Here is a 12,500-nt window from a genome sequence, read left to right as displayed (position 1 = left end):
TTGTCTGACTGGGTGAAGACGGGGTACAAGGAGCCTGGCATCGCCCGCTGTGCCGGTCCCCTGGGCATGGAGGGCAAGCTGCTGCTCACCACCCCTGCCAAGAAGTTTGAGTGCCAAGGTGAGGATGTTGGTCAGGTTGTGGGGAGAGAAGTGAAGAAGAGCACGATGACCACCTTCATTTAGCAGCTTTTACAGGCATGTGGTGGACGGGACACTCACCCACGTTTACCCACCTTTATATGCTGTGGAAAAGAGTTTACCCGGAGCTATAAGCGAGTTTTCCCATCTGTACTCCCTGGCGCCAGCATTTCAGACCGCGTTGACGATGTTTGTAGACCCATCGTATATTCTATATTATAGCTATGGAGACATACTATGGCTCATTTGAAATGCTTATATGTATACTCCCAACAGGGAACAAACCGTTTATTTCTACATACATGCGTTCCTGCGCAATCCCAGGCTAAAGAGTGTTAGTTTCCCAAAGATCCATGCTCATTTTCTAGTAAGAGAGATATCGCGTCTTCTGTGAAGCATGCGCAGTTCGTGCTTGTTGCTCGACACTTTTCCAGGTCAAAGGGCTCATGCCTCATGTCGATACATATTATTGTTCTATTCACAAAACCACCATGGGTAATCTTACCTGCTTCTCGACTTGGCATCCATTCCGGCTCATCTGGGTCTGACTCTGTAATCTCGCTGTCTGTGTCGCTATCGCTGAACATTTCAGTGAAATATTCGGGCTCTGGACGCTCTGAACAGATAACGTTACATTCTCGGCCGGTTTAGTATTTGTCTGATTTACCAGAAATGCGGACTCCAACGTAGTCTGGTGAAAATGCACCGTCTTCCCCTTGTTTTTCCTCTTCATAATAATATCCAATCGTTCTATTGCTGACTCTCTGACAAAGTTTGCAGTTCAGAGTTCATGTTATCACAGTGTTACCACATCCATACACAAGGTGCGGGAGAGTGTCCAGTATCATAATACAAAAATATATACATTAAACGAATATACTCGTTATTGGCAGTCAATGAGTTATTAAAGGTAGCTGTAAGTGTTTTTTGTTTGTTTTGTTTTTTATAAGTGTTAAATAGCTCAACAGACGGTCATCACTGTTATAGAGTGTTTGGTCAGTAACATGGGTCTCCCAGTCCCTCCGCTCTGCAGTAAACACAAATACATTTTCTGGTATCTTTTGTTTATTTGTTTATTTCAGCAGGTTTCCTGCTCCCACTTCATCCAATCAGGAGAGAGAACTCTAGATATATATATATATATATATATATATATATATATATATATATATATTTTTTTTTTTTTTTTTTTTTTTTTTTTTAAAGACATATTTCAAGAAATATTGCCAAGACAAATTAGCTTACTGCACTGGTAGATTATTTTACTTGTTTCAAGCACATTATTTGCTATTATTATTCTGTAGACATGTAGACCACTTATTTTAACAAAGGAATACCACTTACAGCACCTTTCAATTATTTATGATGTTCATTCATTGTATATAGTGCATTACGGTAAGTAGAATCAACTTTACATTTTACATTTTACTTCCATGACAATCAAGTCTTCTCAAGAAAATAGGACGGAAATTGATGTTTTCATATCGGTGGTTGTTTGCCTCGTCTTTATTCATCCGTTTTTTATGGCTTTTATCCCACTGCTACAACGGTGCATGTTCACGGTCCACGTGCTCATCCTCTGCTCCCTGTGTGTGGTGTAGATGAAGTGGACACTGCCGTCCTGGCCAAGTGTAACCCCTGTCTCTCCAGTCCCTGTCTGAACCACGGCATCTGTCACGGTGACCTGATGGAGATCTACAGGTGCAGCTGTCCTCCAGGCTTCAAGGTCAGAGGACATTCTAACCCCCCTCATACCTGTCCGTCCTCCCAACACAAGAACCCCTCGCGCCGCAGAACCGCATGACTCCATTTTAAAATGACAGCCTATGTATTTACTGTGAGGTCAATCCAAATCACTTGGGAGGGTGGATGTGATCTATCACCTGGAAGTCCTCAGCCTCTACTGTCTTTAACTATGAATGAACACAACGCTCTAACTCACCATCTTTAGATAATAAAGTACTCAACCTCTACTGTCTTTAAGTATGAATGAACACAACACTTACCATCTTTAGATAATAAAGTACTCAACCTCTACTGTCTTTAAATATGAATGAACACAACACTCTAACTTACCATCTTTAGATAATAAAGTACTCAACCTCTACTGTCTTTAACTATGAATGAACACAACACTCTAACTCACCATCTTTAGATAATAAAGTACTCAACCTCTACTGTCTTTAACTATGAATGAACACAACGCTCTAACTTACCATCTTTAGATAATAAAGTACTCAGCCTCTACTGTCTTTAACTATGAATGAACACAACACTCTAACTCACCTTCTTTAGATAATAAAGTACTCAGCCTCTACTGTCTTTAACTATGAATGAACACAACGCTCTAACTCACCATCTTTAGATAATAAAGTACTCAGCCTCTACTGTCTTTAACTATGAATGAACACAACACTCTAACTTACCATCTTTAGATAATAAAGTACTCAACCTCTACTGTCTTTAACTATGAATGAACACAACACTCTAACTCACCATCTTTAGATAATAAAGTACTCAACCTCTACTGTCTTTAACTATGAATGAACACGACACTCTAACTCACCATCTTTAGATAATAAAGTACTCAACCTCTACTGTCTTTAACTATGAATGAACACAACACTCACCATCTTTAGATAATAAAGTACTCAACCTCTACTGTCTTTAACTATGAATGAACACAACGCTCTAACTTACCATCTTTAGATAATAAAGTACTCAGCCTCTACTGTCTTTAAGTATGAATGAACACAACACTCTAACTCACCATCTTTAGATAATAAAGTACTCAGCCTCTACTGTCTTTAACTATGAATGAACACAACGCTCTAACTCACCATCTTTAGATAATAAAGTACTCAGCCTCTACTGTCTTTAACTATGAATGAACACAACACTCTAACTTACCATCTTTAGATAATAAAGTACTCAACCTCTACTGTCTTTAACTATGAATGAACACAACGCTCTAACTTACCATCTTTAGATAATAAAGTACTCAGCCTCTACTGTCTTTAACTATGAATGAACACAACACTCTAACTCACCTTCTTTAGATAATAAAGTACTCAGCCTCTACTGTCTTTAACTATGAATGAACACAACGCTCTAACTCACCATCTTTAGATAATAAAGTACTCAGCCTCTACTGTCTTTAACTATGAATGAACACAACACTCTAACTTACCATCTTTAGATAATAAAGTACTCAACCTCTACTGTCTTTAACTATGAATGAACACAACACTCTAACTCACCATCTTTAGATAATAAAGTACTCAACCTCTACTGTCTTTAACTATGAATGAACACGACACTCTAACTCACCATCTTTAGATAATAAAGTACTCAACCTCTACTGTCTTTAACTATGAATGAACACAACACTCACCATCTTTAGATAATAAAGTACTCAACCTCTACTGTCTTTAACTATGAATGAACACAACGCTCTAACTTACCATCTTTAGATAATAAAGTACTCAGCCTCTACTGTCTTTAAGTATGAATGAACACAACACTCTAACTCACCATCTTTAGATAATAAAGTACTCAGCCTCTACTGTCTTTAACTATGAATGAACACAACACTAACTCACCATCTTTAGATAATAAAGTACTCAGCCTCTACTGTCTTTAACTATGAATGAACACAACACTAACTCACCAGCTTTAGATAATAAAGTACTCAGCCTCTACTGTCTTTAACTATGAATGAACACAACACTCTAACTCACTATCTTTAGATAATAAAGTACTCAGCCTCTACTGTCTTTAACTATGAATGAACACAACACTCTAACTCACCATCTTTAGATAATAAAGTACTCAACCTCTACTGTCTTTAACTATGAATGAACACAACACTCTAACTTACCATTTTAGATAATAAAGTACTCAACCTCTACTGTCTTTAACTATGAATGAACACAACACTCTAACTTACCATCTTTAGATAATAAAGTACTCAGCCTCTACTGTCTTTAACTATGAATGAACACAACACTCTAACTCACCATCTTTAGATAATAAAGTACTCAGCCTCTACTGTCTTTAACTATGAATGAACACAACGCTCTAACTCACCATCTTTAGATAATAAAGTACTCAACCTCTACTGTCTTTAAGTATGAATGAACACAACACTTACCATCTTTAGATAATAAAGTACTCAACCTCTACTGTCTTTAAATATGAATGAACACAACACTCTAACTTACCATCTTTAGATAATAAAGTACTCAACCTCTACTGTCTTTAACTATGAATGAACACAACACTCTAACTCACCATCTTTAGATAATAAAGTACTCAACCTCTACTGTCTTTAACTATGAATGAACACAACGCTCTAACTTACCATCTTTAGATAATAAAGTACTCAGCCTCTACTGTCTTTAACTATGAATGAACACAACACTCTAACTCACCTTCTTTAGATAATAAAGTACTCAGCCTCTACTGTCTTTAACTATGAATGAACACAACGCTCTAACTCACCATCTTTAGATAATAAAGTACTCAGCCTCTACTGTCTTTAACTATGAATGAACACAACACTCTAACTTACCATCTTTAGATAATAAAGTACTCAACCTCTACTGTCTTTAACTATGAATGAACACAACACTCTAACTCACCATCTTTAGATAATAAAGTACTCAACCTCTACTGTCTTTAACTATGAATGAACACGACACTCTAACTCACCATCTTTAGATAATAAAGTACTCAACCTCTACTGTCTTTAACTATGAATGAACACAACACTCACCATCTTTAGATAATAAAGTACTCAACCTCTACTGTCTTTAACTATGAATGAACACAACGCTCTAACTTACCATCTTTAGATAATAAAGTACTCAGCCTCTACTGTCTTTAAGTATGAATGAACACAACACTCTAACTCACCATCTTTAGATAATAAAGTACTCAGCCTCTACTGTCTTTAACTATGAATGAACACAACACTAACTCACCATCTTTAGATAATAAAGTACTCAGCCTCTACTGTCTTTAACTATGAATGAACACAACACTAACTCACCAGCTTTAGATAATAAAGTACTCAGCCTCTACTGTCTTTAACTATGAATGAACACAACACTCTAACTCACTATCTTTAGATAATAAAGTACTCAGCCTCTACTGTCTTTAACTATGAATGAACACAACACTCTAACTCACCATCTTTAGATAATAAAGTACTCAACCTCTACTGTCTTTAACTATGAATGAACACAACACTCTAACTTACCATTTTAGATAATAAAGTACTCAACCTCTACTGTCTTTAACTATGAATGAACACAACACTCTAACTTACCATCTTTAGATAATAAAGTACTCAGCCTCTACTGTCTTTAACTATGAATGAACACAACACTCTAACTCACCATCTTTAGATAATAAAGTACTCAGCCTCTACTGTCTTTAACTATGAATGAACACAACACTCTAACTCACCATCTTTAGATAATAAAGTCCTCAACCTCTACTGTCTTTAACTATGAATGAACACAACACTCTAACTCACCATATTTAGATAATAAAGTACTCAACCTCTACTGTCTTTAACTATGAATGAACACAACACTCTAACTCACCATCTTTAGATAATAAAGTACTCAACCTCTACTGTCTTTAACTATGAATGAACACAACGCTCTAACTTACCATCTTTAGATAATAAAGTACTCAGCCTCTACTGTCTTTAACTATGAATGAACACAACACTCTAACTCACCATCTTTAGATAATAAAGTACTCAGCCTCTACTGTCTTTAACTATGAATGAACACAACACTCACCATCTTTAGATAATAAAGTACTCAGCCTCTACTGTCTTTAACTATGAATGAACACAACACTCTAACTTACCATCTTTAGATAATAAAGTACTCAACCTCTACTGTCTTTAAATATGAATGAACACAACACTCTTAACTTACCATCTTTAGATAATAAAGTACTCAACCTCTACTGCCTTTAACTATGAATGAACACAACACTCTAACTTACCATCTTTAGATAATAAAGTACTCAACCTCTACTGTCTTTAACTATGAATGAACACAACACTCTTAACTTACCATCTTTAGATAATAAAGTACTCAGCCTCTACTGTCTTTAACTATGAATGAACACAACACTCTAACTTACCATCTTTAGATAATAAAGTACTCAACCTCTACTGTCTTTAAATATGAATGAACACAACACTCTTAACTTACCATCTTTAGATAATAAAGTACTCAACCTCTACTGCCTTTAACTATGAATGAACACAACACTAACTTACCATCTTTAGATAATAAAGTACTCAACCTCTACTGTCTTTAACTATGAATGAACACAACACTCTAACTTACCATCTTTAGATAATAAAGTACTCAGCCTCTACTGTCTTTAACTATGAATGAACACAACACTCTAACTCACCATCTTTAGATAATAAAGTACTCAACCTCTACTGTCTTTAACTATGAATGAACACAACACTCTAACTCACCATCTTTAGATAATAAAGTACTCAACCTCTACTGTCTTTAACACTTTGATCGCCAGGCTTAAATTCATAATTTACCATCCTCCGCCAGCCCTATTTAATATGGAGAAGGTCCCCTTCTTTGCAGGGCTATAACTTTTTAAATTGTATTGCTAAATTGACATTACTATGGCCCATTCAACGTCCTATATCTATTGTTCAGGGTGTAGCAACGTTATACTTTTTCATTCACATATTCATACTAAAATATGGTCTAAAGTATAAGTATGTTTTTATCGTTTTCTGCAGCTTTCTCCAGAACGTGATTTATAGCCCCAAATGTATTATATTGATGATCAAATACAGTTTGATAGCAATCTGCACGAGATAAAAAATGTCAAATGGACGTGCTTCTAGAAGTTACTACTGATCATCTGATGTTGACCGGATGGGGGGGGGGTCGTTTATAATTCCGTGGCCACGTTATATGATTCATCTAGTGTGGGTGATATGATCATTAGAGCAGTTAGTATCGAACACGTTAGAAAATAACGTTGAATCTTACCGTAGCTTCCTCGTAGCGTCTGGCGATGAGCGTGGAACAGACATTTTCCTATTATGGGATGTAGAAATATGCGATCCATTTCCAGGTTGTATAATAGTATATACGTCCAAATCATGTTGTTTATCGAGTTATTTGCAACCGATCGATGTCCAGTGTATCAAGATGGAGTCCCGCTAACGATAGCGAGTGCCAGGACGAAATATGGGAGAGCACAACTTCCGGCGCATCACTTCCTGTTTGGGCGATCCGCCGATCGGCCACCAGATGGCGCTCTTGAACCGTTGGAGAGTTGAGAGGGGATCAACAGTATATCTCAAGTGTCCGGGGGAGAAATATGATTTCGATCACAGATTTTTGAAATATTGATATCAAAGATGTGGTACGGCGTCTTTGGCAGAATGAGCATGGCGAGGAAAGACGTCGTATGGCGGTTTTGGCGACCATAGTGTTAACTATGAATGAACACAACACTAACTTACCATCTTTAGATAATAAAGTACTCAACCTCTACAGTACTATACTCAACCTCTACTGTCTGATTGATTGATTGAAATCTTTATTTTTATATAACAGATTGCAGAATGGGTACAATACAGTACGGCTCAATACCAGAGAAAGACTTTCGTCTGGTTTACATCAGGGTCCCCCATTTTCAACTATGAATGAACACAACACTCTGACTTACCATCTTTAGATAATAAAGTACTTAACCTCTATTGTCTTTAACTATGAATGCTGCCTTTAGCACTGCCAGTAGTGTTGGTGTTTCCAGTTTCCAGAGTCTGCATTTCAGGATTCATGTGTCGAAATTACATCCTCAATGCTGGGGTGATACTTCATAAATACCGGTGTGAGCTGAATAAGTGAATGTTGTATATTTTCAGGGCAAGAACTGTGAGACGGCTCTGAACGCCTGTGTGAGTAACCCCTGTGCCAACGGAGGCTCCTGCCAGCTCGTCCCGGAGGTGGAGGGCACGTACAGGTGCGCAGAACAGCCAGTGTGTGTACGTGCGTGTGTGTGCGTGCGTGCACAATTGCGCGTGCGTGAGTGTGTGGGCACCACATGTCTTTTTATATCTTGGAAGCAGACTCCGTACGACGTCGTCAACCTGCTAATTGAGCGGCATTATGTAACTGAAAGGTCACTCCACATCTGAGTGGCGTATGTCCCTCGCCGGTTTGAAAGCGAGTGCAGAAAGCAAACCGCTGCGATGTGTTCTCCTCAGCTGCTCCTGTCCCCTGGGCTTCGAGGGCCCGACCTGCCAAACCAACCTGGACGACTGCGAGGACAACAACTGTGAGAACGGAGCCACGTGTCTCGACGGGATCAATAACTACACCTGCCTCTGTCCCTCCTACTACACAGGTGAGACCACGGACCGTGTTCAGGATTGATTGATTGATTGATTTGATTGTGGATTAAAGACATCATCCAAGGGATAAATATATATATATTTTTTTTATATATATTTTTTTATCTTATTCATTCCATAAGAACGTAGAATACACATTTACAGACTTTTTTTTAATATGGTCCATTTGCATGTTCTTGGTATCTGATTCTAGGGACATCTGTGGATCTCAGGGAATGTATTCCCAGTGTCAGAAATACTGTGTCTGTTACTAGGCTTGAGTAAATTGTAATGAACCAAATGAGAATATCAATACATTTTCTTTTTTTTATCTTTGACTATGCTCAAATGGACCAGACCTGAAAAATCGAAGCAAATTAATAGATGGAAGATGATTAAACATAAGTAGATACAGTACTGAATTCTGCCATCCGGACACATGCAATTTGAAATATGATTATAGAATATAGAATATCAGTCATAAAATGGTTATGCGATTAAATGCGATTAATTATATTAATTAATTACAAATCCTGTAATTAATTAGATCAAAAAAATTAATCGCCTGACAGCACTAATAAAAACATGATAAAATGCAAGCACTTATTTCCATCATGGTCCCTGGTATTAAAAAACAGGACATACATCAACATAAAACATCATCATAAAACATTAAGATACAATATGCATATACAGTTGAAGATAAAAGAATAATAAATATGTTACCTTCTCTTTCCTATGCCGATAGCCATGATCATACATACTTTTTGAAGCCTGTTAACCCGGGGGCCTGTTGCTGCTGGGCAGGCTGTTCCACAGAACTGCAGCTGAGTAAAGGAAGGTCTGCTGGCCGTACGAAATGAGTTTAAATCTAAAAGGAACTATGTTTGTGTCTCTACCTCTGGTTTCATGGCTATGATTCTTTTTTTACATATTGGAAGTAATTATGAAGGAACACTCGGTCAACACACACAGAGAGACACCACTGGCAGCTTTCTCTCGCCATATTTGGTTTATTTTATCCATCTGTTAAGGGTTTCCAGCTACGTTTATTTTTGTGGTTAGTAGCTCAAGGGGGAGACCATGTCATCTTAGAGGGAATGATTAATGCCGTGTCTCCATTAGCTACATTCAGCCTGGCTGGGGCTAGAGCCATGGCCAGGTTTGGTACGGTATGGTCGGGTTTGCGTCTCCATTGCGTTTCTAGTAAAATAACCCCTCCGGTTGCTAGGCAACCTTTCAAAATTCACACCAACAGCTGCACCACGATGATACAACGGTCCCAGCCGGGGTCCAGCCAGGTCCTGGCCAGGTTGTTGAAAGGTGTCGGTCTCAGCCGCGGTCCAGCCAGGTTCTGAAGACAATGGAGACACTCACTGTGTGCCAGACGGCACGGGCTAAACCCTGGCAGAGTGCGAGACGAGGCGTATATCATATATATATATAGAACCTTGTTCCTGAAGAGCGTGGCATTAACACTGCCAGGATTATTAAGAGTGTGATTCCAGCGGAGGGGCCACGTGTACTCTAAACACACGTGTCTCCCGTGGTCCTGTGAGGCACTTTGTATGTAACCCTTCACCGCCGCACTACCAAATGGTTTAACCCTTTCACTGCGACAATACGGAAGGTTAACCCTTTCACTGCCACACGACAAATGGTAACCGTCTGTAGTGTGATAGTAAAAAAGGTTAACCTTCTGTAGTGTGGTAGTGAAAGGGTGTAAAAGAGGGGGGGGGGGGAAAGAAACGTCCACCAAATGGCATGTGAGTCTTCCTGGCTCTGTGTAGGAGACATGTGTGAGGAGATGGAAGATGTGTGGTGCTCCAGGAAGAAGTCCCTGTCAACACCAGGGCCACCTGCCTCATCACCTCCACTGGCCCCAAGTGAGTAGCCCCGCTGTGTGTGTGTGTGTGTGTGTGTGTGGTGTGTGTGAGTGTGTGTGTGTGTGTGTGTGTGAGTGTGTGTGTCGTGTGTGTGTGTGTGTGTGTGTGTGTCGTGTGTGTGTGTGTGTGTGTGTGTGTGTGTGTGTGTGTGAGTGTGTGTGTGGTGTGTGTGTGTGCTGTGTGTGTGTGTGTGTGTGCTGTGTGTTGTGTGTGTGTGTGTCGTGGTGGTGGTGTGTTGTGTGTGTGGCGTGTGTGTGTGTGTGTGTGTGTGTGTGTGTGTGTGTGTGTGCTGGTGTGGTGTGCTTGTGTGTGTGGTCTGTGTGTGTGTGTGTGTGGGTGTGTGTGTGTGTGTGGGTGTGTCGTGGGCGTTGCGTGCGTGCGTGCGTGCGTGCGTGCGTGCGTGCCGTGCGCGTGTGTGGTGTGTGTGCCTGACGTCGGTCGGGCCATGGCCTTACATGAGGGAAAAAGAGACAGCTTGGCATGTGCGGTCAATGCCGATTTGTGTGTGTGTGTGTGTGGTGTGTGTGTGTGTGTGTGTGTGTGCGTGCGTGCGTGCGTGTGTGTGTGTGTGTGTGTGTGCGCACATGCTTTAATGTTATGTTATAGTGTGAGTGTGGCTGTGGAGTGGTAAGTGTACATGTGTAGTAATGCCCTATGCAGTACTGTGTTCAATAAATGATTGTGGGCAGCAGAGACACCTGGACACCATGTCAATGTTTAATGAAGTGTGTGTGTGTGTGTGTGTGTGTGTGTGTGTGATTGTGTGTGTGTGTGTGTGTGTGTGTGTGTTGTGTGAGTGTGTGTGTGTGTGTGTGTGTGGTGTGTGTGTGTGTGTGCGTGTGTGTGTGTGTGTGTGTGTGTGTGTGTGTGTGTTGTGTGTGTGTGTGTGTGTGTGTGTGTGTGTGTGTGTGTTGCAGGTGTGTGTGTTCTCCTGGCTACAATGGTGATGACTGCAGCATAGACTATGACGACTGTAAGGAGCATCGCTGTCAGAACTCAGCTCAGTGTGTGGATGAACTCAACAGCTACTCCTGTATCTGTCCTGAAGGCTACAGGTGAGACAAAACACAGACTCACTGCTAGATACTGTCTGTCCTGAAGGCTACAGGTGAGACAAACACAGACTCACTGCTAGATACTGTCTGTCGTGAAGGCTACAGGTGAGACAAACACAGACTCACTGCTAGATACTGTCTGTCCTGAAGGCTACAGGTGAGACAAACACAGACTCACTGCTAGATACTGTCTGTCCTGAAGGCTACAGGTGAGACAAACACAGACTCACTGCTCAGATACTGTCTGTCCTGAAGGCTACAGGGTGAGACAAACACAGACTCACTGCTAGATACTGTCTGTCCTGAAGGCTACAGGTGAGACAAACACAGACTCACTGCTAGATACTGTCGCTGTCGTGAAGGCTACCAGCGTGAGACAAACACAGACTCACTGCTAGATACTGTCTGTCCTGAAGGCTACAGGTGAGACAAACACAGACTCACTGCTAGATACTGTCTGTCCTGAAGGCTACAGGTGAGACAAACACAGACTCACTGCTAGATACTGTCTGTCCTGAAGGCTACAGGTGAGACAAACACAGACTCACTGCTAGATACTGTCTGTCCTGAAGGCTACAGGTGAGACACACAACAGACACCCCTGCTCCCAGGTCTAATAAGCTTGACCCAGGGCAAGTGCACTTACACCAGTTCCACCAAAGTAGAGGCATGTAATGATACGGTGATTCCATACCAATATCAAGTCATTTTACTGATATATTTATACTATTCGAACATTATTGTATAATTAACACAATTTGATTTGCCCTCTTATTAATATTATTCTTCTGCCCCATCTTACACTTTCCCAACCATCTCTCTCTCTCTGTATCTCTCTCTCTCTCTCTCTCTGTCTCTCTCTCTGTCTCTCTCTCTCTCTCTATCTCTCTCTCTCTGTCTCTCTCTCTGTCTGTCCTGTCTCTGTCTCTCTCTGTCTGTCTCTCTCTGTCTCTCTCTCTCTCTCTCTCTCTCCTCTCTCTCTCTCTCTCTCTCTCTCTCTCTCTCTCTCTC

The 12,500-nt window shown here is 40.3% G+C and overlaps 1 protein-coding gene across 1 annotated transcript in view; it reads left to right on the top strand.

The window, feature by feature from the left end:
* Positions 1-12,500, top strand: part of slit1a (slit homolog 1a) — a gene marked incomplete at its 5' end in the record, with an annotated part of 46,812 nt that overhangs the window by 24,615 nt on the left and 9,697 nt on the right. The window contains 8 exon segments of the mRNA XM_084321878.1: positions 1-118; positions 1,740-1,864; positions 8,081-8,178; positions 8,423-8,562; positions 10,339-10,370; positions 10,372-10,401; positions 10,403-10,434; positions 11,352-11,489. The exon segment at positions 1-118 is cut by the window's left edge and continues 46 nt beyond it. Of these exon segments, the coding sequence (XP_084178004.1) occupies positions 1-118; positions 1,740-1,864; positions 8,081-8,178; positions 8,423-8,562; positions 10,339-10,370; positions 10,372-10,401; positions 10,403-10,434; positions 11,352-11,489 (713 nt within the window).

This window comes from Notolepis coatsorum (assembly GCF_963971535.1).
Source record: "Notolepis coatsorum genome assembly, chromosome: 9".
Classification (NCBI taxonomy): Eukaryota; Metazoa; Chordata; class Actinopteri; order Aulopiformes; family Paralepididae; genus Notolepis; species Notolepis coatsorum.
The sequence above is the reverse complement of the archived record's forward strand: the minus strand, read 5'-3'. Positions and strand labels throughout refer to the sequence as shown.